The following is a 25,414-nucleotide window of genomic DNA, read 5'->3' as shown; positions in this document are numbered from 1 at the left end:
GAGGAGACAGGAGAGGAGACGGAGAGGAGACGGGAGCGGGGCCCTGGGGGCTCTCCAGGGCCTGTCTCTGTGAGCCCTGGGAGCAGACGGCCCCAAGTAGCACCACCCAGCCCTCTGGTCCGAGGGTCGGTTCCTCCAGGTCCAGCATCTTCAGGAGCCGCCGGGTGCGTGGGGACGAGCAGAGAGGCCGCAGGGGGAGAGGCGCGTGTCTGCACGCTCTCCTGTTTCTGCAGAAGCTCAGGGTGGGCTGGGAGGTTTCAGACCTGGCTGTGGGGGACGCAGACTCCGCGAGGCTCTGCCCCTCCCTCAGGCGCTCCCAGGGAACCTCACTGCTCGGGACAATCCCAGGAGAGTTACGCCCTCAGCTTGACGCTGAGCAGCAGTGTGTTTGCTTTTTTATTTATATTTATAAATTTAAATGCATAATGTAAACTGTGGCTCTCTGGGGTGACGTCCGCGTCAGCAGGACTGCCTCCCTCCTGGGGGCTGTGTGGAGGGCCCCTCCCTCGCCGGCCTCGTGACCCTCCTGGGTGCCCTCTGTCTGACCAGCGCCAGGCAGGAGAGGCTCGGCTTTTAATGACGCGGGCGATTAGCCTGGGCCCCCCGCTCCCCGGGGAATGCAGGACGGTCTCCCATCCCGTGCTCTCACCTTAGTCAGAGCTGCAAGGTCCCTTCGCCAGGTGAGGGAAGGTAGTCCAGGCCCGAGGGACAAGGGGACATCCCGCAGGAGATTTTACAATCCCCATTTTACAGAAGAACACTGAGCTGGGGAAGGTCAAGGGACTTGCTTAAAAGGATGATGGGACGCGCCAGGCACTTTACATAAAGTTGTGTCTTATGTGATGTTACTTAATCCTAGGCCAGCCGGGAGGCCAGCATCATCCCTCCCACTCCTGAGCCGGAAACGGCCGCTCAGGGAGGTGCAGGGGTGACCCTGCCGGCCTGGCCCCGCTGCCCTGGGAGGGGCGCCCCAACACCCCGTGCTTTCCACACTTCCAGGGCCCCTCACCCAGCCGGCTCCTCAGGCCTCCCGCCCCGCCGGGCTGGCGCTGGGGCTGGCAGAGATGGTATCTGAGCCCAGGGCCGGCGGCCAGCGGGCGGGGCGCGGGGGTTCCCGGCCTGTGCGTGAGAAGCGCCTGTGCGCCCGGGGCAGGGCGCGGCTGGCAGGGCAGCTCCGGGAACGGGAGGCTCTCCCAGCGCCACAGCTGCGGCTGAGAAGAAGCTTTTTCCACCTCAAGAAGGTGAAGCCCGGCCGTGGAGGCCGCTCGGAGGCCCCGGAGGTCGGCGCCCGCCGCCCCTGCCCCTCGCAGCCGGGCCCCCAACGCCCCGCAGCCCCTGCGGACTCGCCAATGGGCTTTCCTCTCGCACTGACTGAAGCGGTGGGAGGGCCCCCCCGGGACAGATGAAGGAACAGAGGCGCAGATGGTAAAGGTGGCACGTACTCCATGGATCTGTATTCGGTGCCACCCACTCGATCCTAGGCGCCACGTTCCAGGCCAGCCTGTGGTCTCCAGATCCAATTTCTTCTACTAACGTGCTGCCGCTCTGTCCCGAGCTGCTGTCAGGACGCCCCTCCCCTGTGGCCACTGAAATCCCCTGCCTCCCAGGCGGCTGGCATCCTCTGCGCATCCTGTTTCAGCTTCCTCCTTGGCAGCCCCTCCCCAGAGCTGGCACCCCTAAGCGTTCCCCACAGACGGCCCTGGCGCCTGTGCTGGTGCCCTGGTCAGAGCGGTCAGAGTCCAGCTGGCATCACACAGACAGACCTGAACTTGAATTTTGGCTCCACCAGCAGGAGCTGGGTAAGCCCCCTCATCCTCTCCAGCCTCCATTTCTGCATCTGTGAAATGGGCAGAAATCATAGCGTCAACCTCACAGTGCTTTTAGGAGGGGATTAAATAAGATCTTGAATGGAACGTGTTTGGGACATGGTACATGCTCAGTTGACAGGAACTATGGTTGCCCTGGCCTGTGTGGCTCGATGGATAGAGCAGCAGCCTGAGGACCAAAGGGTCCTAGGTTTGATTCTGGTCAAGGGCACCTACCTCAGTGGCAGGCTCCTTACTGGCCCAGGCCCTGGTCGGGGTGTGGACAGGCGGCAACCAATTGATGTGTTTCTCTCACACCGATATTTCTCTCTGTGTTTCCCTCTCCTTTCCACTCTCCCTAAAAAATCAATGGAAAAATATCTGTGGGTGAGGATTAACAATAAATAAATAAGTAAATAAATACAATTAAAACAATTTACAAACAGCTAGTGTTGCTATGGCAACAGTATCGCTCCTAGCTACCCGCTCACATCTCACATCGAAGTGGCTCCGTTCCCCCCTTCCTCCCACTCGGCTGCTGAGAGGCTCGGGGCTTTTCCCAGAGCCCATCCGCTCTGTCTTCCCTGTGCCTTCCCCTGGCTCAGCCCCGCTCTGAGCAACACTTGGAACCAGGCAGGCTTGGTCTGGGCCAGGTGCACCGCCAGGGCTCTCTGTACCTCAGAGTGGTTTTTGAAATGTTGTGCGTAAGTCAGAGTTCCGTCAGCTAACTTCCAGCTGCTTCACCGCCAGAGCCTGTTAGTTAAAGGGATGTCCTCCTGCGTCTTCCCAGAGGACGGAGAGCGCCTGGTGACGGTCAGTGAGAGGCGTCCGTAGGGTCGGCTTGCAGTGGGCTGTGTATTCACCCACTTACCCCTAAGGACATCGTCGCAAAGAAAGTGTGTGAACCTGAGCAGGACCCTAAGAGTGAGCCCGTGGCTGGACGGGACCATGGGAGGGCCTGGAGGTGGGTTCTGTAGGCCACCTGGGAGCTGGTGCACTGGGGCCTGGAAGGTGAGAACACCAGTCAGTAGGGGTACGCGTGATTCCTTTGGGGGTCCGAGGAGAGGACTTGCCCCTCATGCTGGGAGAGGAGAGGGTTCAGGCCAGGCCTGGAGGGGACGGTCCGCTTCCCAGAGGAGGCGTCTTCTCACTTCCTCTCTCTGAACCAGAAGCAACTTCCTCCCTGAGGATTGGTGCTTCCCCTGCAGCAGCCTGCGGCCCAGAGGGCAGCTCCTGGCCGGTGGGGCAGCGCCAGCGCCGGGCTTGCCTGGGGCCTGGGAGACGCTTTTCTGGCATAGAGCGAGGTGGCAGGACCTGGAGTGGGACTCCGCCTGCGAACTGGGGACCTGGCCAGGGCCCAGCATTCTCGGGGGCGGCCCATCCTGCTCAGGCAGGCCTTTCAGGGGCAGGATCTGGGGAGTCCAAGTTCACAAGAGGCCTCCAGGTGCCCGCATCCCTATTCCTAAGGACTGCCAAGTGCCACCTGGGTGTTGTAAGAAGCAACGAGAGTCCTCTTTGAAACGATGGCGGTGCCTGGAGCAGGGGACTGGACAGGCATTTGACTGGTGTGAATGGGCCTGGGCACCAGCCTCCCCCTCTCCCCCTGGCCCCCATCTTCCTGTCAGGCTCTTGTTCATCTCTCCACGCAGCCCGGGAGACCAGCTCTCCTCTTGCTCAGCGTGAGGACTACTGGGCAGTCCGCCTCCCCACAGGCTGGGAAGTGTTTGAGGGAAGATCTTACTTTATTGTTTAGGGCAGCAGGGCCTGGCACGGAGTGGATATTCAGTACGTGTTTCCTAACCAACGGCCTGATGGGCAGCTGGAATGAGCCTACCCGCCCACCCCCATCCTGGGTGCCCGCCTCCCTGCTCTGTGGGCCTTCTGCTCTTCACACTGCTCGACGCCCTGCTGTTTTCCTGTGGCCCATGATCTGCACACACCCTCTTCCCAGGCAGGTGTGCCTGTCGGTCTATGCAAATAGGGTGCGCAGAGGGCCCCAGCCAGTCCCTGCGTAAACATCCCCACCCCCGCTCTCCTGCCGGGCCAGGAGCTGCTGGCTGAGCGTCTCAGCCGCTGGCGCAGTGGTTGCTCAGGGCGCGGGCCCCTCTCCCGGTCGGTCCCGGCTGCACACAGGACTCTGAGCAGCCCGGTTTCTAAACCCCGAGGATGTGAAGCCCAGCAGGTGGCCTCCCAGGGCTGTCTCCTCGGGCCAAGTGAATGGGAACGAGGGGCCGGGATGCCCCTGACACCTGGTGTCACGGCGACTTTGTTTTTCATAAACGATGGAGACAGATTTGGGTTGAGCCTCTAACCCTGGGGTGAGTCAGAGACACGCAGACTCCCAGGGGAAGGTCCCGCAACGCAGGTCATCTGTCCTCAGCCCCACAGACTCTTGGTGTCTGACCCAAGGCTTTCCTCCTCCGCCTTCTGCCCTGTGTATTGACACACTTATCTGTTCATAATGTAATGCCTCAGACAAGGTGTCACTGACTGCAGGGACATTTTAAAAGAAAATGTAGTGGCCTGGCCAGATGGTTCAGTTGGTTGAGCATTGTCCCATGAACTAGGAGGTCGCGGTTTGATTCCCAGCCGGGCACATGCCTGGGTAGGGGGCATGCAGGAGGCAGCTGAGGGGTGTTTCTTTCCCTCTCCCTTCCTCTCTCTCTCAAATAAAATCAATAAAAGAATTAGAAAATATAGCAATTTTTTTTGAAAACATAGCAATTTTTAATAAATTTGTATATTCAATTTTACAACATGGGATTTTTTTATTTTTAATGTTAAAATGTTAATTGTACATAATTAAATGATAGTCGGAGTAGAAATTAGTTACTTTGATTTTCTTATTTGGGCCCGGCTGTGGTGGCTCAGTGGATTGAGCGTCATCCCATGGACCAAGAGAACCCAGGTTCGATTCCCAGTCAGGGCATGAGCCTGGGTTGCAGGCTCGATACCCAGTGTGGGGCATGCAGGGGGCAACCAACCAATGATTCTCTCTCATCATTGATGTTCCTAGCTGTCTCTTCCTCCCTCTCTGAAGTCAATAAAAATATATATATTTCAAAATATTCTTATTTGGCAAAATAAAACAATCCTATCTGTACTTCCAAAGAAAATAAAAAAATAAGATTTACTTGTCAGGAACCTCAAAATCCTAGGAACCGGCGATTCCAGCCCAGCCTGCCTCTGGTGCATCTGCTCTTCCACTGACACCCTGTCTCTGCCAGAGCTCGCCCAGGAATCCCACTCACTCCCAGAGGAAGCCTGCTCCGGGCTGAGTCGCTGCGATATCGGGCCATGCTTGTCCCAGCGGGCCCCGGACTAGCCTCCCTGTGCTGATCACTCCTGGGGCAGCCCCAGGCCCTCATCCATCCCCTTCACTGGGTGACCCTTCACTATGTGAGGAGAGCCGTCACACCAAACCTACATAAATACCCAGAGTTCCTCAATGAGTCCGCACAGCAAGCTCCTGAGGCCTCACTCAGCACACGTATGCACACGACACATGAGTACTTCTTTGTGTGGGAAAAAGTCACAACAGAGATAAAAAAGAAGACTTTTGATCCCTGTTCAGTCTCAGAACGAGGCCACTCCTGTTATCATAGTAGTGTGTGTGTGTGTGTGTGTGTGTGTGTGTGTGCGCGTGTGACTTCTCTCTCTGCGCTTGCAGGAATATGGGTACAAATGAAAATGTAGAAATGTTTGTGAAGTTTTAAAAATGCATCTAGGTACATATATGTATACTAGAGGCCCGGTGCATGAATTCGTGCACCAGTGGGGTCCCTCGGCCTGGCCTGTGGGATCAGGCCGAAACCAGCTCTCCAACATCCCCCGAGGGGTCCTGTATTGTGAAAGGGTTCAGGCCAGGCCAAGGGACCCCACTGGGCATGATCGGGGCTGGGGAGGGACTTGGGAGGTTGGCCAGCCAGGGAGGGACCACTGGAGGGCTCCAGGGCACGTCCAGCCCTTCTGGCTCAGTTCCGACCAACCAGATCCCAGCAGCAAGATAACCTACCAGGTCAGAGCGTCTGGCCCCTGGTGGTCAGTACACCTCATAGCAAGCGGTTGAGCGGCCTTAGCATCTCATTAGCATATTACGCTTTGTTTGGTTGAAAGGCCAACTGGTCAACTGGACACTTAGCATATTAGCTTCTATTATATAGGATATGCATAAATTGAACAATGTGCAAACTTTCTTTTTAAACTTACAAATAACATGTATAAATTGTTGCATGGCAGAACCTAGAAAATTGTATCATTTTTGTGAATGACTACATACTACCCTATTGTTTTAATGTAATTTTACTTTTCAATTGCACTATCGATGGACATTAGGTTGCCTCAAGTATTTTTAACAAAACTACAGTGAACTCCTTAGACTTGTTTGTGCCTTAACATCCTTCTATATGCATATGTTTCGGGCTACCAATCACCCTCTTTAGCACCCGCAAGCGCACAACATTCAATACTCGGATGGCACCTGGCGAGCCCAGAGCACGGTGGGCCCACCTGTCCATGCCTCTGTTCCTCGCTGTTCTTACTGTGCCCGATTCCTGTGGTGCCCGGAGCAGGGAAGGGCGCAGTGGACCTCTCCTCAGGGACCCTCCTGTGGTCCTGCTGCCATGAGCACCGTCTCTGCTGCAGGTCCTTAGTGATCATCCCACCACCCTCTCAGCTCACTCGCTCAGGGTCAGTGAGCACCTCTCCAGTCATTTTATTCATTTATTTATTTAGTAGAGGCCCAGTGCACAAAAATTTGTGCACTCGGGGGGGAGGGGGGCCCCTCAGCCTGGCCTGTGCCCTCTTGCAGTCTGGGACCCCTCGGGAGATAACGACCTGCTGGCTTAGGCCTGCTCCCGGGTGGCAGAGGGCAGGCCCAATCCCTAGGTGCAGCCCCTGGTCGGGCTCAGAGCAGGGCTGATTGGGGAGTTGGGGCGCCACCCCCTGTCATGCACAGAGCAGGGCGGATCGGGAGGTTGTGATGCCACCCTCAGTCACGCTCAGGGTAGGGCCGATTGGGGGGTTGGGGCACCGTCCCCTGTCACGCACAGAGCAGGGCCCATCAGGGGGTTGGGGCACCGCCACTGTCACACTCAGGACAGGGCCAATGGGGAGGTTATGGCTCTACCCTGTCACACACAGAGCAGGGCCCGTGGGAGGGTGGGGGGGGGCGTTGGGGCGCCGCACCCTTTCACACACAGAGAAGGGCCGATCAAGGGGTTGGGGCACCGCACCCTGTCACACACAGAGCCGCAGGGCGATCGGGGGTTGGGGAGCTCCCCCCTATCAGGCACAGAGCAGGGCTGATCAGGGGGTTGGGGCATCTTCCCCTGTCACGAACAGAGCAGGGTGGATAGGGAGGTTGTGGCCCCGCCCCCTGTCACACACAGAGCCTCAGGGTGATCAGGGGGTTTGGGCGCTGCCCCCTGTCACGCTGATCCTGGTGCCGGGAGGCATATTACCCTTTTACTATATAGGGTAGAGGCCTGGTGCATGGGTGGGTGCCAGCTGGTTTGCCCTGAAGGGTGTCCTGGATCAGGGTGGGGGTCCCCACTGGGGTGCCTGGCCAGTCTGGGTGAGGGGCTGAGGGCTGTTTTCAGGCTGGCGAGTGACTGAAGCTCCCAACCGCTCCTTTTTTTCTTTTTCTTTTTTTTTTTATTCTGGGCCAGCTTTAGCTTTGAGGCTTGGCTCCAGCTCTTAGGCCTCCGCTGCTGAAAGTTGGTTTCTGGCCTTTGCTTACAATGTTGCGATCCTGCTGGCTGAAGCCCGGGACTAAAGCAGGTTTCTGGGGTTTTGTTTAGCTTCTATATTTGTTACATAGTTGCTTAGAGTTGCAGCTCAGAGGCCTGCAGCGGCAGGCGGGGAACATTGGAGTCCTCCGTCACTGAAGCAAGCAAGCCTCATGTTAGTTTCAAGCTGCCTGGCTGCCGGCCACCATCTTGGCTGGCAGTTAATTTGCATATCTCGTTGATTAGCCAATGGGAAGGGTAGCGGTTGTATGCCAATTACCATGTTTCTCTTTTATTAGATAGGATTTATTTATTTATTTATTATTTTGTTAATCTTCACTCAAGGACATTTTCCATTGATTTTTAGAGAGAGTAGAAGAGAGAGGGAAAGACAGAGAGAAACATCGATGTGAGAGAGTCACACAGATTGGCTGCCTCCTGCATGTGCCCCAACCAGGGCCCAGGCCCGGAGGAACCTGCAATGAGGTGCATGTCCTTAACTGGAATTGAACCCGGGACCCTTCGGTCCACAGGCGGACACTCTACCCATGGAGCCACACTGGCCCTCAAGTCTTTTTAAATATAAAACTGCTGCCTTCACTTGAACAGTTAGTGTTCACATTGTAAGTAAAGGAGTTTTACATGGACTCCTATGTTCTATCTTATTACTTTCTTCTGTTCCTTTTATATTTTCAAGCTTAAAAAAATTTGATGTCTTTGTGCAAGGTGCCAGCTGCTCTGCTCCTCGTGCAGAGGTTCTCTGCGTGAGCCGGAGCCGCTGCCTCTTCCCCCGCGCCTCTCACAGGTGGCAGTGGCCATGCCGGTCAACCCGGCCTCCGCTCAGACACCCCTACCTTGACCTCCGGGGAGGATACAGACATACACTGTACAATAATTACAGCATGCACCCCATCTTCATTTCCAGGAACTCCATATAAAAGGAAATGAGTCAGTCATCATTTTTTAAGTCCATGTGACATGGTAAAAGAGTCAATTCTGGATCCAGTCAGACCCAAGTTCAAATTCAAACTCTGCGACTTCCTAGCCAAATGGCCTTTGGGAAATCCCTCGACACCCAGTTTCCTGTGTTCCATGATTGTTGAATGTGGTTACGCGTTATTCTCTATATATTTAATGGCTCTGGCTACATGGCAGGCGTAATCAGCAGCACACGCCTTCCGGGCGGTAAATGTGCAGAATCAGCATCTCGGATTGTGTTGTTGAAAAAAAGGAAAGCGCTCTGACAGTCAGCCCTCACCCGAGACCCGGGCAGGACTCAGGAGTCAGCTCCCTTTGCACGTGAGGAACAGACTTTGGGAGAACCCCTCGGCTCAGGGGCACTTGGCTTTTGGTGACACATTTGTTAGCTGCTCCCCGGCCATAGAGAAGTGAACTGACACTGTCAGTTGTGTGGGTTTAACCCACCATTGTGCCTGGAGCCCTGTCCCAGGCTAACAAGGGTAACAGGACAGAATGCCCTCACCAGAAATTAAACCAGAGAGCAAGCCCATTGTCAGAGAGAGAGAGAGAGAGAGAGAGAGAGAGAGAGAGAGAGAGAGCTGTTTCATGCCTCACTGACCTGAGAGCCAGCAGCCTTGCCGACTAGAGCCCAGCCGAGGATCAGGAGGAAGTGAATGAGACCTCAAGCCAAGCCCTTTCTCAGAGCCTTACATTTTTTTTAATTTTTTTAAGTGTGAATATATTTATTGATTTCAGATAGGAAGGGAGAGGGAGGGAGGGAAATAGAAACATCAGTGATGAGAGAGAATCATTGATTGGCTGCCTCCTGCACACCCCATACTGGGGATCGAGTCCATAACCCAGACATATAGCCTGACCGGGAATCAAACTGTGACCTCCTGCTCCATAGGTTGATACTCAACCACTGAGCCATGCCAGCCAGGCCTTAAATTTTTATTTTAGAAACAGTTGTAAGAGCTTACTTATCTGACTTTTGCACCCTACTTAGCAAATAAAAGCTGCAAATTTGAGGTGGAATACGGGCATGCTAGCGGCAAGCACACCAATAGCAAGTGCAAGACCTGGTTGTGAGAAAGAAGTAAAAAACCTGGCAAAAACAGAGCTGCCACAAGAGCAATTTAGGGCCACAGGGAAGAGGCCAGACGCGCCAGTGACCCCACGGGCCTGGGCATTTTTGAAAGGAGCTCCCAGTCATGGCCTGAGTCGTGGCCTGAATTCTCACTCAGGTGCTCTTCAGGGGAAAGCAGAACTGTATACACTCCCTTTGAGCAAGATCGCTCTTCAACATAGCACCAACCAACAGGCATCCCGCACTGGAACAAAGGGCTTGCAGCTACACGAGAGAGATTTCAGAGACTGAAAACCCACTTATTTGGGAAGGCTTCCTCAGAAAAGCCTAGGAATCTGAAAGACGTGCTGAGTTTGAAAGATGACATGGGTTCAGACCCCAGCTCTCTTGCTGGTGGTCGTGGATAAATGCCCCCCCTTTGTGAGCCTCGTTTTCCTCCTCTTAAACAGTAAGGGCATTGTCTGCCTTTTTTTTTTTTTTTCTGTTATCCTCACCCAAGGATATTTTTCCATTGATTTTTTACAGAGAGTGGAAGAGAGGGGGAGAGACATAGAGAGAGAAACATCGATGTGAAAGATTGGTTGCCTCCCACACATGCCTCACCAGGGCCAGGGATCAAGCCTGCGACTTAGGTACATGCCCTTGACTGGAATTGAACCCGGGACCCTTCAGTTTTGCAGGCCAATGCTTTCGTCTGCCTTTTTAATCTCATGGGAATATTCTGAAAATGAACCAAAATGATGTGTTTAAAAGTGTTCGGTAAGCTGTAGAGCGCCACAAAAACATCTGCGTGGGTGTGCAGGCCACCTTCCAGGTGTGGCTGCTGCAAGCAGGGACTCAAGATGCAAGGAGCGAGCAGGTTGGATCCCCACTGTCGCTAAAAAACACACATGCACACACACACACACACACACACACACACACACACACTGTACATGTCTGCACAGCTGCATGACCATGTGTGTTTGCTTAGAGGATGTGGTGTAAAGAAATACTCTACACCGTGTTGTACACTGAAAAATTCTATACCTATCACATTTTCAGTGCTTACTATTTTTTAATCTTATTTTTTCCACTTTAAAATTAATGATTAGCTTTCTGCCATTGAACAGAGCAGAAACATGGGATCTAGAAAGTGAAGACCTTCTAGACCCCACGTGCACCCCTCCATCCGCTCCGAGCGGCCTGGCTGGCGGGGGCTTTCAGGTGTTTCCTGTGTGCCTCCAGTCCTGCAGGCTTGCCACAGAGCATTCCCAGGGAAACAGCCCTTCTCTGTGGTAAAGGATGAGCCTTTAGGGGCAGAAATACACTTTCTATCCTAGAAACTCTTCCTCTGTCTCCGCTCCATCCCTGTCACCCTGGCCTCGGGCGTGTCCTCCTCAGTCTTACATGGCAATTGCAGGAAATAGCTCTCAACCGGTTCCCTGTGTACAGCGCGCACAGCTGTCACCAGCACTGAACTACAAAACCTCCCGTGGCGCTCTCTGGACTCACATTTCCTCCCGTAAGTGCCTCTGCCTGGCACATGGGCTCTGTGGTGGGCCCCCGCTGACCCGCCCGTCCTCCTGAACGGAAGGCGCTTTCCTGCCTCTGTGACCCAACACACGCTCCCACGCACCAGGCCCTGCGCCTGCCCTGGGCTGCTTAGGAGGACTGTGTGGAGGAGCTGGAAAGGGTCCGCCTGCCAGAGTGGCCACAGCCTCCCGCTGGCCCCGGCACACTTCTCATTGCTCCCAGCGTGTGACTGAGGTGATGGCTGTTCTTTCTTTTAAAAAAAAAAAATATATATATTTTTTATTGATCTCAGAGAGGAAGGAAGAGAGGGAGATAAACATCAATGATGAGAGAGAATCATGGATCACCTGCCTCCTGCACGCCCCCCACTGGGGATCGGGATGGAGCCCACAACCCGGGCACATGCCCTTGACTGGAATCGAACCCAGGACTTCAGTCCGTAGGCCCACGCTCTATAGACTGAGCACACCAGCTAGGATGGTGATTGCTTTTCTACTTGTCCTCTTCTAATTAATCTGGAAAGTTCTTATTCGTCTTTGTGTGCCTAGTTTCTCTTGGTATACAGCAGGTGCAAACTAAATCTTTGTTGAACTAAATTGAACTGGGCCCAGCTGGCATGGCTCAGTGGTTGAGTGTTGACCTATGAACCAGAAGGTCACAGTTCAATTCCCAGTCAGGGCACAGGCCTGGGTTGTGGGCTCGATCCCCAGTGTGGGGCGTGCAGGAGGCAGCTGATCCATGATTCTCTCTCATCATTGATGTTTCTCTTCTCCCTCTCCGTCTCCCTTCCTCCCGGAAATTAATAAAAATATATTTTTAAAAAATGAAATAAGCTGAACTGGGAAGAGCCGTCACGGGGGAGGAATGTGTGTTCCCAGCAGGCCACCTGGGCCAGAGCCCATCAGAGAGACTCCCTGGGGATCTCCGCTTAAGGACAAAATTCCCGAGAAAACCACCCACTTGTGTTTCTAGCCAGTGTGAGCCTCCGAGGGCCAGGCCTCGGGTCACAGCAGCCTCCCGGAAAGGCCAAAGGGAATCCCACAGACCTGCGAACTGGATTTCAGTAGCGATGTAGGTCCCACACATGTGCCTGCCCAGGCTGCGCTTGCTACGAGTGAGCTCTACACGTGAAAACACGGGCACACGGAGAAATGTGTCCATAGCACGTTGCTGGGGGAAAGCTCCTGGGGCGGGGCTGCCCCGAGACCAGTGGAGCCAGGAGAGGCAGGGTCTGGAGGCCCAAGCCCAGGGCACGTCGGCCGCTCCCCTGGCTGCGGGCCTGTTCCTAGAGTCTCCTTGTCGCGGCCGCTATGTCTGTAAGAACAGTTTGATAGGTTATCTCTCATTGAATTATCTTGAGGAATATGTGACAGTGCATTTGAAAGTGCGTGTAAATCTCTAAAGTGCTAAAGATATGTTACTCTCTCTCGAGCTGACGCTCACGGAACCATCTGCTGGTGTGTGTGTGTGTGTGTGTGTGTGTGTGTGTGTGTGTGGAGCAGGTGTCTTCCCTTTCCTTCATTAGTGCCCTTGGGAAATTGTCATTAATGAGATACACTGAGCTCGGGCTGGTTTGACCCCGTGGATAGAGCGTCGTCCTGCAGGCTGATGGGTCCCGGGTTCACTTCTGGGCAGGGCACATGCCCGGGTTGCAGGCTCGATCCACCGTGTGGGGTGTACAGGGGGTAGCTGGTCAATGATTCTCTCTCATCATTGATATCTCTCCCTCTGTCTCTCCCTTCCTCTCTGAAAATCAATAAAAATATGTTTTTAAAATAATAAGTAAGGACATAAATAAATAAATAAAATACACACTGAGATGAGGACGTCGGGGCATGACTGAGCCTTCTCTGTCCCCTCTCCACCACCTTCCTCATGATGAGTGGGGGAGAGTCGAGGAAACACACAGTGCTGGCTCTCAGGCCAAGTCCATTCCGTTGTCATAGCAACTCCATGTATGTTGTGTCTGTATGCAAACCTCACCCAGGATAGCAACTGAGAATCTGAGTGGCGCCTTTTCTTTTGACTGAGGTTAAACCTCATTAGAGCAATGGGATCAGGGTTACTGTGAGCAGTTACGGAGCCTGCGTCGACAGCTCTCAGGTGCTGGACAGAGGAGGGGGGCCAGGCCACAGTGCCCAGCTCTCAGCATGCTGGACAGAGGAGGGGGCCAGGCCACAGTGCCCAGCTCTCAGCGTGCTGGACAGAGGAGGGGGCCAGGCCACAGTGCCCAGCTCTCAGCGTGCTGGACAGAGGAGGGGGCCAGGCCACAGTGCCCAGCTCTCAGCGTGCTGGACAGAGGGGGGCCACAGTGCCCAGCTCTCAGCGTGCTGGACAGAGGGGGGCCACAGTGCTGGGAGTGGGCTGCACGGAGGGTGGGGAGTTGGGAGGCCCGTCCTTGCTGGCCTGGCAACCTGCGGCACAAGCTGTGTATCCTGAGCAAGTGGTTCCCCTCGCTGGTCATCAGGAGCCAGAGCTGTAACTTTCACCTTTTGGACCAGGTGGTAATTGACATTCCATCCAGTCCTAATGGGCAAGGAAGGGGGTCACATCTGCTGAGTATCTGCCCTGCAGCCGGCACTATACACGAAGCGACCTGGAAGGGTCTATGCTCCCATGACTCCATCACACACAGTGAGTGAGAGTCAGGTCCATGCACAGGAACTAGGCACAGGTAGACTTGGGTTGAAATCTCAGTCTCATTATTTATCAGCAGTATTTAAAGCAAGTTTCCTAACATGTCCAAGCCTCAGTCTTATCATCTGTAAAATGGGTCTAGTCATACGACACACAGACTCAGAGGCTCACAAGTCTGCTCCCACTCTCTTTAATGCATTATACATGGATCAAGTCGATTCTTTCTAGTTTACTTCTTTTGTAACGTGGAGGAGTAGCCTAGGCCTGCAGAGATGACTAATTTAATATTAGACCCTGCGACGAGTTAGAAGCAGGAATGGACTGCGAAGCCAGGTCTCCGGGTTGGTGGTGAGCGTTGTGCTGGTTTGCTGGGTGCCTTTTGTTGTCATGGTCCCCTGCTCTGCAAGGACACGCGAGCCCTCTTGGCAGGAGCCCGGGGATAGGACAGACTCATCTACTCACCAGACACACAGGCCAGCCACAGGCTGAGACACAATTTTGAGAGTTTGATTCCAAGAATGCTCAGCACTGTACCTCTCCTTCTCTCCCCACCACACCCCTACTCCCTTCCGCTCTCTACCCCTAATTCTCTCCCCACCACACCCCTACTCCCTCCGCCTCTCTACCCCTACTCCCTCCCCCTCTCTACCCCTAATTCTCTCCCCACCACCCCCCTACTCCCTCCCCCTCCATACCCCTACTTCTTTCCCTCCATACCCCTACTTCCTTCCCCCTCCATATCCCTACTTCCCTCCCCCTCCATACCCCTACTTCTCTCCCTCCATACCCCTACTTCTCTCCCTTCATACCCCTACTTCTCTCCCTCCATACCCCTACTTCTCTCCCCCACTGTGCCCCTACTTCTTGCCATTGCACTTGTTTGGGGGCAGAGCAGCCCTCTGTATGGGCCAACCAGCAGCCCTGTGCGATCCTCCTCCCTGGACAGCCATGGCTCTGTGCCTGCCTCCCAGATAGGTTCCCAGGAGAACCCGAAGGGAACCAGGACCAGAGAGAACCTGTCAGTCCAGCCCCTACCTCAGGGCCTGTGGGGTCCGAGGAAGGCGGTGGGCAGTACAGGGGTACAGTTGTTCGAGGCCTGGGCACCATGGCATATGTGAGAATGTGTTCTTTAAAAAACATACACACAGCCGAAGCTGGTTTGGCTCAGTGGATAGAGCGTTGGCCTGCGCACTGAAGGGTCCCAGGTTCGATTCCGGTCAAGGGCATGTGCCTGGGTTGCGGGCACATCCCCAGTGGGAGATGTGCAGGAGGCAGCTGGTCGATGTTTCTAACTATCTCTCTCCCTTCCTCTCTGTAAAAAATCAATAAAATATATTTTAAAAAAAACCATACACACATTTTTATTGACTTCAGAGAGATAGAGACATCAATGATGAGAGAGAATCATTGATTGGCTGCCTCCTGCACACACACACACCCCCTTACTGGGGATCGAGCCCGCAACCTGGGCATGTGCCCTGACCAGGAATGAAACCCTGGACCCTTCAGTCTACAGGCCAATGCTCTACCCACTGAGCCAAACGGGCCAGAGCAAGAGAATGTGTTCTCCATGAGCACAAGCCCTTTTCCAGAGTTTTTAAACTTGAATTCATGGACTTACATGCCAGGGGCTTGAAATGATGGGGTTTCACACGTTTGCGTTAGCAGTGCTGTGTCCTAAGGACCCAGGCCATTGCATCAATAACAGGACGGAGGAGCGAGTTGCAGGTCCCCAGTAGGGGCGAGCCAGGAAAGCAGGGACTTTTTTTTGGAACGTTCCTTTTCAGGAGGTAGCAGCTCCCAGGGGCCCCACCTTCTGAGGAGCCAGGAGCCTATGGAGGGTGTCTCCTGGCTGGCCGCACCCCTTTACCTGGAAGTGGTGCTGCCAGGGGGGTCGGTTCCAGCAAAGGTGTGTCCAGGCTGGTCGGCCACAGGTCTGACTGGACACCGAGGCTGGGGAGGCCATCTCCCCAGCTCTCCCAGCCTGCCCGTCTGAATGATCTACCGGCCTCCCCACTCCACCCCTGGGAATACATTTTTAGGATATTTTCGTGAGCAACCTTTGCCAGCCCTTCCTAAATCAGTTACAAACAGAAACTCTTCCTCCTGCTGGGCAGAAAGACCCAAGGGGGAGAAGGAGAGAAACACACCTTGCCTGTAATTGAAGGCAGGTTGGGAGATGTTCGTGCTTTGAAATTCTCCTTCTTGTGAAATGTTTATGAAACATTTTCCACAAACGAGTTATGCAACTGGGACAACAGCTTTGATCACTTCCGTCCCCAGCGGTGCCTCCATCCCCGCTGGCTGTGCTTCCCCGGGGCGGGGGCTGCGGAATGTCGGGGCGGAGGAGCCCCGGCCCCGGCCCCAGCCCCGGGCCCCCCGGGAGGGCAGTGTGTCCGGCCCACCTGCCCCCCCCCCCCCGGTCTGTTCCCGCCGCCCCGGCCCGGCGGGGTGCTCCGCGGAGAGCGCGCCGGGAGGGAGAGGCGCCGGCCAGGGCTCTGCGGCGCTTGGTCGGGTGACTCGGGGCCTCGGGCCGGAGCGCGGGGCGCCCCCCAGCGGCGTCCGCAAACGCTCCGCTTGCGTGAGAAGAGCCGCAGGGCCGGGCGGCCGCGGGGCGGGCTGTGGGCCGGGCTGGTTCTCACAAGTCCCGGGGAGAGTGGGTCGCGGCCAACTCGCCTCCGGTCCTCCCGGGAAGCCGGTGGCTCCGCGCGGCGCCCTATCGCCTCCCGCCCCCTCCGCCGGCCACACCCGCCCCGGGGAGGGCGCCAGCCTGCGGCGGCGGAGCTTCGGTGCGGGCCCGCTCCGCCCGCCTGCGCCCCGAGGGCCCCGAGGGCGGGGAGGCGGTGCGCTGGTGCCCGCCCCGCGGCGCGGCCTGTGGGCTGGCCGGGGAGAGGGGCCCCTTGTCCTCCCTGGGGCGCTCGGGCTGTCCCTCCTGGGGGCGACTCGAGCAGCTCCTGCCCGGCGGGGCGATGGCTGACGAAAATGAAAAGTAACACGTCGGCCAAGAAAAAGCTCAGAATAGCGCTCGGGGTTGCCGGACCCGCGCAGACGGACGCCCAAAGGAGCGCGGGGATGGACGGGCGCTTTCTCCCGGGCTGGGGGCGGGCAGTGCCCGCGGCTGGGAGGCCGGCCCGGCGGCCGGTGGGGGGGGGGCGGGGGGCGGGCGCCGGGGGCGGGAGGGGGGATCAGGGGGGCGGGCACCGGGGGCGGGAGGGGGGATCAGGGGGGCGGGCACCGGGGGCGGGAGGGGGGATCAGGGGGGCGGGCGCCGGGGGCGGGAGGGGGGATCAGGGGGGCGGGCACCGGGGGCGGGAGAGGGGATCAGGGGGGCGGGGGGATCGGGAGGCGGGAGGGGGGATCAGGGGGGCGGGGGGGGGATCGGGAGGCGGGCGCCGGGGGCGGGAGGGGGGATCAGGGGGGCGGGGGGGATCGGGAGGCGGGCGCCGGGGGCGCTGGGGGCGCTGGCGCGGGTCCGAACTGATAGGGCGCGGGCGGGCCCAGCGCGTGTTTTCCAGCCGCGTCAGCGCCGCCTCTTATCTGCCCCGCGGGGGTTCCCCTTCTCCCCACCCGCCCCTCCCGGCTTCACCGGTGGCCCCCGTGGCTGGGGGCGGGTGGGGGGAGAAGGGCCCTGCGGGAGGGGGCTGGCCCGAGAGGCTTTGCTTCAGTGAAATCTCGCAGAGAAACCTTAAGGTGTGCTGGTGCTGGTGCTGGTTTTAAATACGCCGTTCACCATTTATGTCTAGCTTTACAAATGTTTCTGTGTGATTAGACTGTGAGAACTCCATTTGTGGGGAAGAATTGGGGTGCCGGAGCTGGTGGAGGAACTGAGGGGCGCGGGGGAGGGAGGAGGCTGTGCGGGTCCCCCCTGACTAAGGGGGTGTGGGGGTCCCCCTGGTTGTCGGAAAGCCCCTCTGCGCCCGCCACCGCGCTCCCCCTCCCGCCTCCTTGGGTGCGGGGCGCAGAGGGGCTGCGGAGACGCGTGGGGAGGCGCCCTCTCCCGCTGCGCGCGGGGCTCAGGCTGCAGCCCCGGGGCCGGCCGGGCCGTGCGCACCGGGCACCGGCATTGTCCTCTCTTAGGCCTGAGGGGGCGTCAGGTCGGACCCGGTGCCGGACGGACGGGGAGCTGCACGCCCGCGCAGTTCCTAGGAGGTCAGCTCGGAGCCGGCCCGGACGCTGGAGCCGGTCGGTGCGCGGCCACCTCCCTCCCCGGCTGTGTCTCCGTGGCGCGTCCCGCCCGCCCCCGCCACCTTTCCACGGGCTCAGCTGTGAGTGTGCGCTCCACGGAAGCAGCAAAATCAGAGCAGAGATGCCAGGGTGCCCGCCGTGAGAGCCCAGCGCGGCCCGAGGACACGCGGGGCGGTAGAGGTGGTTCGTCCCGGCCCCTCGCCCCGTCCTCTGAACTCAGCGTCGCTGCGCTGCCCGCCACGGGCCTCCCGCAGGGCGCAGGGGCCTCCCGCGGGCCGACCCGCAGCGGGCGCGGGGCTGCGGCTCGAGCAGAGGCTGCCGGAAGCTCGGGGCCCACCCGGCCTCTGGCTGCAATGCCGCGGGGCCGCGGGGGGCGGGAAACTCCGCCTGCAGGGGCGCTCAGCTGCAGGGGGGGCCGGTCTTCAGATGAGTGGCTCCAGATTTGGAGACTTTGTGGACAATGACAATCCGAAGAGGGGAGGCGGGGAAAGGGTGCGGATGTGCTCCGTGAGGGGGCTTTAAAGTATCGTCAGGGTCACCGTCACCTCATTAAAGAGTCCCACCCCCTCCCCCGAAGACATCCTCTCAGGCTCAAAACGAAGTTTCCCTCACGCAGTGTCCTTATTCTTTCTCATTTCAACAAGGAGCAGCACAGCCCGGGCGCCACGCCCTCTGTCCCCCCAGCCTCCCGGCCTGAGGGCGCACACGCAGGAAACTCCAGATGCACCCCCCCCCCACCACCCCGGGGGACGGAGCCTGCAACCCGGGCCTGTGCCCTTGACTGGAATCCAAGCGTGACCTCCTGGTTCATAGGTCGATGTTCAACCCCTGTGCGGGCTGAGCTGGCTCTTTATTTTCAGACTTACCACTCCCTCCTGCCCTGATCTCTAGGTTTCCTTTCCTGTTGGTCTGGGAGGCCCACACTGAGCCTCCCCTCCTGCCTCCACTTACAGATTAAAACCGAGGACCTCAGCGACTCCCTGCAGCAGACACTCTCGCACCGGCCATGCCCCCTGAGCCAGGGACCTGCCATGATGCCCGGAAGCCAAGTGTCTGGGGTAAACGCCAGCCCTGCGGGGAGCCCTGGCACTCCTGGTGGGCAGTGGGCTCTCCCCAGCACAGCGCGGGCCTCTGGGCGCGGTGAACCTGTTAGTCTAAAGAGCCCCTGCAGGGGATGCAAACAGAGGTTGGAGAGCTGGGGTGGAGGTGAGGTTCCAGAACAGGCCTTTCAAAGGTCAGCTTAGCTTGTCATAGGAAAGGCGAGGTGTCTGCTTTCCGGGAGAGGAGGAGGCAATCCTGCAGCAACAGCGGCCTCGCTGCGCCGCCGGGACCTGGGACAGCAGCCACGGCTGCAGCTGCAGGTGTTTCTGTCCTCAGTGCCCCCTCCTCCCGCAAGTGTTTACGTCAAAGCCAAACTGGAGGGGGTCCTGGCCCAGGGAAGAAGGGGGTGTCCAGACACCGCCCACAGTGCGTGTGAGCAGGCGTTCACGTGGGAGCTCCTGTCGGGCCTGGCTCACCGGGGAGGAGAGAGGCCCCCCTTCTCTGGCCGAATTTAAAACGGATGTGCACCCACTCCTCTGCTTGGGAGGAATCTGAGGACTGGGATTTCCAGGTTCTGGGCTGGTGGGAGGAGCCCCGGGATATGGACTTTCTATGGCACCCAGTGGGGTTTACTGAGAACCAAGAACTTGCTGCCTTCCTCCAGGAAAGACGGTGTGGGCCCAGAAACCGGCCAAGACTTGGCTTCTAGCATAATAAAGTGCCATGAGATTTCAAAAATTGGACAGTTGGGACTGCATGTCATTTTTAGAGTAAACGTCTGAGAGGTGAGAATACTTAGGCTCTGCCCCAGGGCATGTGCAGTCTCGCTGGGGGACGGGACTGACACACACGTTAACAGGCCAGGCTGTAGTGACAGCAGGTTGCCAGGCCTTCTGGCTGCGCCGTAATGACATCAGCATTAACGGAGCAGCGACCCCGTCCCAGACACTGGGGACACGCAGGGGCACAGCCCAGGTCGCTGCCGCACACGCGCGCGTCTGAGGGCCCGGAGCAGATGGGCAGCGGCGGTGGGCCGGTCTGGCCGTGACGTGTGTCTCTCTCCCGCAGGACCTGCCGTCCCTCCATCCCCTCCAGCAGCTCGTGCTGGTGCCCGGCCACTTGCAGTCCGTCTCGCAGTTCCTGCTCTCGCAGACTCAGCCGGGGCAGCAAGGTGAGACCGGCTCGCGTGGCCCGGGTGCTGCTGCTGGCTGGCCCCGCTTCTGGCCCCGCTGCTGCTGGGCGAGGGAGCCCGTGGGGTCTGGGCGAGGGGCTCCACCTGCTGGTGCTAAGATCAGCTTTTCCCGATCACGGCCTGCGCCAGGGACCCTGTCCTTGCCCCTCCAGGCCGTCACCTTCTCTTCTTCCCTTTCCCATCTTCTTTGATTTCATGGCCACCTGAGGCTGAAGGGGAGGGGGCGGGACCTGGGCAGTGCAGGGGAGTGGCTCCTGGGAAATGCCATGCAGACGCCCCAGTTCTCTCCAGGTCCCTCAGGAAGCCGGACTGGGAGGCCTCGGTGGAGCAGCAGTGCCACCCACAGGCGGCCAGGTTTTCTTTGGCCAGAACTTAACCTCCAGATAACCTGGCCAAGAGCAAGGGGTTAGAACAGGGGTCCTCAAACTTTTTAAACAGGGGGTCAGTTCACTGTCCCTCAGACCGTTGGAGGGCCGGACTATAGTTTAAAAAAAAACTAGTCGGCTGCTAAGCAACAGGCAGCGGCGGCAAAAACACTCGGCGGGCCGGATAAATGTTTTCGGCGGCCGCATGTGGCCGCAGTTTGAGGACCCCTGGGTTAGCATATTTATAACAATTGTGCCCTCACCGGCTAGGCTCAGTGGATAGGGCGTCAGCCTGCCAAAGGGTCCTGGGTTCGATTCCGGTCAAGGGCACATGCCTGGGTTGCAGGCTCCTCCCTGGCCCAGGCCCTGCATGTTTCTCTCACATCGATGCTTCTTTCTGTCTCTCCCTCTCTCTTCTGCTTTCTCTGAAAATCAATGGGAAAATACCCTCAGGTGAGGCTTACCAAACAAACAAACAAATAAAACACAGAACGTTTACCATCATTGCTAACATCGCTTGAGCATGATGTGCCAGGAGTTCTGCTGAGTGGTTTTCCTGATTGATTTTTCAAAATAACTGTGTGCACTGGGTACTCATATTATGCCTCTGGCGACCTAGAAAGTTTCAGAATTGTCTGTCTAAAACCCTTCTCCTGACCCTCTACCTCCTATATCCGCTCTGCCACCTCTCCGCCTCCTATATCCATCAACTCGCCCAAACAGGATGGAGGGGTGTAAGCTCCAGAATCCGGGGCCAGTGGAGCTGCGGTCCTGCCCCCGCACCGGCTTGCATCCAGCCCCACCCTCGGTGCCGGCATCCCAGGTGTCACCATCATGATGAGCCAGAATGTATTTGAACCTTGAAGCATTTGTCTCGGCAGAATAATACGTATCACACTCCTGAACTCGGTGTCCTGTTGGTCGACAGTGATGTGAAATTGGCCCAGGCATACAGCCAGTGAGGCCAACATAATGCTGAGCAAACAACCAACAATTAAAAGCCCAGTTCAAAATCTGGAGTCAAAAAGCTCATTGGTATAAATTACTAGCTGTGTGTTCTTGGGAAACTTACCTTAACCTCTTTGAGGTTTTATACCCTCCTCCATAAAAAAGTAAAACTCGACCTCCCAAGGTGATGGGATCGCCTGCAATAAAGCACGTGAAAAGGCTCCCGTCACTTCAAAACACAACATGAATGCTAGGTTACGGCTAGCACTCCCCGGCCAGCGTTCTTGCCCATTTATTTTAATAATAAAACACTGCCCTGGCCACATTGGCTCCGTGGATAGAGCATTGGCTTGAGGATTGAAGGATCCGGGTTCGATTTCACTCAAGGGCACGTACCTTGGTTGCAGATTGATCTGACCCCTGGCCCTGGTCAGGGCTTGTATGGGAGGCAACCAATCGATGTGTTTCTCTCACATCACTGTTTCTCTCTGTCTTTCCCTCTCTTCCACTCTCTCTAAAAATCAATGGAAAAATATCCTTGGGTGAGGATTAACAAAAACAAACAAACAAAACCAAGTGCTGAGTTTTTTAGACTGAGGAGCATAACGTTTAACATCAGCTGATGCTCTGCATCAACGACCTAAACCAGCTTGGCGACCACAGAGACCCTGAGGCTGAGCTCTGTGCTGAGCGGTCGGGGTGGCCCCCTTCTGCTGTGGGGTGCGGTGGCCCTGTCCGAGAGGCAGCGAGAGGCTTGGCTGTGACCTTCCCCTAGGAAGACACTGGCGTGACCACCAACCAGGAGACTCCTGCGGGGACACCTGCCCGGGGGAGGGCAGGCGAGCGGGACGAGCAGGAGAGTCCAGAGGCCTTCCCCCGTGTAAAGTGTCCGGCCTGGGGCCCCGCCAAGGGCCCATCCCCGTGTTCTGACATCCTCGCAGACGGTGGGGCCTGGGGAGCTGTCCAGGCAGCAGGACATTCTCAGCTGCAGCTGGAACCCTCAGTCCTCACACCCGCATCTCCTGCCCGCGGGGTCTCTTCATCCTCCTTCCTTCTGGGCTCCCCTCGCCCTGGTGTCCACCTCAAGCCAGATTGCTGGGCCCTCAGCCTCTGCCCCGCCCCGGACGGGCAGGCAGGTGGGCTGGGGGGAGCAGCAGGACTGGTCTGGGGACTGCTGTTTACATCTGCTTCTCCCTGAGTCTGCTCTGCCTCGGGCTGTGTGTGGCGATGCCTGGCAGCGCCCATGGGGCCTCTCCACGGGGCTTGAGGTGGGCTGCGGGACTCGGTTCATTAGCGGGGGGTAAGGAGAGCTGTCATGTTTCCAAAGCTGCAGAGGGCGTTTGTCACGTGGCCTGGGTTTCATTCCTTTGACCTTTGTCCCCCTCTCACCAGGTCTGCAGCCCAATCTTCTCCCCTTCCCACAGCAGCAAAGCCCCCTGCTCCTCCCACAGCCTGGACCCGGCCTGGCATCCCAGGTAAGCCCACATGTCCCTGGTTTCCCCCGGGAGTGCAACGGAGCTCAGCCCATTGGTCCTCCTTCAGCCCCTAGCTGGGCTCTTGCCTCCCTGGGAAGTGGGAGTAGCCGGGGATGCGCCCTGATGGTAGGCGGGCGAATGACAGCCACAGTCAGGGAGGGTGGGCCACTGTCAGTGGTGGAGGCTGAATGAGGACTAGTGACCAGCTCCTGGTCTAGCCCGCCCCATAGTGCAGGCACTCCCACCCCCAGCCAGACCCCAGCACAGTCACCTCAAAACCAGAGGCCAGCTAACTTCCCCAGACGGCACAGTGGTGGCCAGCCCAGCCTGGCGCTCTTACGCCCTGAGGGGAGACCACAAAGCCAGTGGCTCTTCCTTGCACCTGGGCCAAAGGTGGCCTCATGGGTGGGGGTGGGGGGCACGCTTGGCAAGAGTAGCCAGGCTGTGCTGTGGCTGCCACTCCTCCCGTCTGCACAGCTGCCTGAGGTGGCTCTGCAGAAGTGAACCCCAAGGCCCCTTCTCTATGCTAGGATTCCCAAGGATCACTAAGGGCCCTGGCTTAGGAGGCTAGTCACGGGACACCTGGGTGGACAGCGCCACCTAGTGGCTCATGGGAACGGGACACTAGAAGCATAAGCTCCCTGCGTTCCTCCAGGTCAGCTCTTGCATCTCTGAGAGCATCCTGGACAGTGTGACAGTGACTGGCTCAGGGTGATGGCAATGAGATAGAGGTGAGGGGTGAATGGGAGATGTTTGGGGAAGTTGAATCTAATTGGATGTGAAGGGGGAAAGTGAAGGTCTAGCAAAGAACTTGGTATTTGTCCGATGCAAGAACAAATACACAAATGAAAAGGGCGTCTCAAGAAGACAGCTGTGTCCTGAGGGTCTGGTCTCTGTCGACAGGATCAGATCCATCACCGTCTTAAAAATGATTCCATCCCAACGGCCCTTCGCTGGGGAGGAGTCCTCAACCTCCTTCGGGTCCTTTACTCCCCATCAGAACAATGCGTCGCCATGGTAACCCCGAGTGTCTTGGATGAGAAAAGGCAGAAAGCTAGCCCTGGTCTAGAAGAGTAACTGGGAAGGGGAGAGCAGAGGGTGGACTTAGGCCACGTTGGCCACATGGGTAGTGGCCCTGCAGTGGCCCCTCGGCCTGGGTGGCCTTCCCTCCTTGGGGATGATCGATGTCTTCAGGTCCAACGTGCGCCTGGGTACAACATGGATTCTAGAATTAAGGATCCATTTTCCTATGAAAATAAACGAAAGAAAAAAGTTCTCCTGACAACCACAAATGAGATCACAGTGCATTTAGAGCGCACTAAAATGCCTTTGATTTAAAAAAAAAAACAAAAACAAAAAGAAGAGCAGCCCTAGCCAGTTTGGCTCAGTGGATAGAGCATCAGCCCACGGACTGAAGGGTCCTGGATTTGATTCTGTTCAAGGGCATGTACGTAGGTTGCAGGCGTGATCCCCGGCCCAGGTCAGGGCACGTGTGGGAGGCAGCCAATTGACATCAATGATCCTCTCCCATCAGTGTTTCACTCTGACTCTCCCTTCTTCCACTCTCTAAAATCAATGGAAAAATATCCTTGGGTGAGGATTAACAAAACAAAACAACAACAAAAGCAAAAACTAAAGCATTCTAATGAGTGAAAATGGGTGGTTTAGAAGGTAAAATGCCAATCACAGGAGTTTGACATTGTACAGAATTCTTTTGAGGTAACAGTGTCACATGTCCCGTGTTATCTACAGTTAATGCCTGTTGAACACCTCCGGACTTTGCTTTGTGGGTAAAAACAGACAAAGCAAACAACCTTTTGCTTGTCCTGAGATTTCTCTTTGGAATCTGTAGACAAGCCTGCTGGCTCCTTTATATTAGAAAACCCACAGGAGGGAGATAACTTTCCCAAGTCGGTGAGTCACAGACTGAAACCCAGCGGACTGTGGCCGGCCCACCCGCTGCTTGGCCCCGCTGGTCCCGGTGACTGCTCGCCCTTCATATAAACGTCCCTTTCCAGTGCAGGCACTGTCAGCCAGGGCCAGCCACCCGCTAAGCCGCCTGCTAGTAACGTCGGCACTGCCGTCCTGTGCTGACTGCCTGCGTCTGCTTGGCCTGTGCTCCCTCCTAGGCTGTCGGGCGCCCGGGGCTGCCGGGACCCTCCTTAGACCCCCACCTGGAAGTGCCCCAGCATCTCCCGGGGCCGAAGCATCTGCCTGGTTCTGGGGGCGCTGATGAGCCCAGCGACCTGGAGGAGCTGGAGAAGTTTGCCAAGACCTTCAAGCAGAGGCGCATCAAGCTGGGCTTCACACAGGTCCGGTTCTGTGGGGGAGACGCCGGAGACGGGGCTCCCCGAGGCCAGGTCTCCAGAGCACCCTGAGGCTGGGCGTGCTGGGGGCGGGCCCGTCCTGCGCCTGGGGCCCCGAGGACATGTGGTGGAGGGGAGAGAATGAGAGCCAGCGAGGGCCAGTCTG

At 57.2% G+C, this 25,414-nt stretch overlaps 1 protein-coding gene across 6 annotated transcripts in view; it reads left to right on the top strand.

Moving 5' to 3' along the window:
• POU2F3 (POU class 2 homeobox 3) overlaps positions 1 to 25,414 on the top strand; it is a 92,788-nt gene that overhangs the window by 44,652 nt on the left and 22,722 nt on the right. For 5 of the 6 annotated variants that reach the window (XR_009454336.1, XR_009454337.1, XM_059707608.1 and 2 more), the window contains exons 4-7: positions 18,875 to 18,979; positions 20,031 to 20,133; positions 22,860 to 22,942; positions 25,072 to 25,254. Coding sequence is in view for 4 of the 6 variants with exons in the window: in XM_059707608.1 (XP_059563591.1) it covers positions 18,875 to 18,979; positions 20,031 to 20,133; positions 22,860 to 22,942; positions 25,072 to 25,254 (474 nt within the window). In the remaining 2 variants the exon portion in view is untranslated. The remainder of the gene's footprint in view (positions 1 to 18,874; positions 18,980 to 20,030; positions 20,134 to 22,859; positions 22,943 to 25,071; positions 25,255 to 25,414) is intronic. The other variant, XM_059707609.1, reaches the window with a different exon arrangement.

The sequence above is a fragment of the Myotis daubentonii genome, chromosome 9 (genome assembly GCF_963259705.1).
Source record: "Myotis daubentonii chromosome 9, mMyoDau2.1, whole genome shotgun sequence".
NCBI classification, from domain to species: domain Eukaryota; kingdom Metazoa; phylum Chordata; class Mammalia; order Chiroptera; family Vespertilionidae; genus Myotis; species Myotis daubentonii.
The sequence above is the reverse complement of the archived record's forward strand: the minus strand, read 5'-3'. Positions and strand labels throughout refer to the sequence as shown.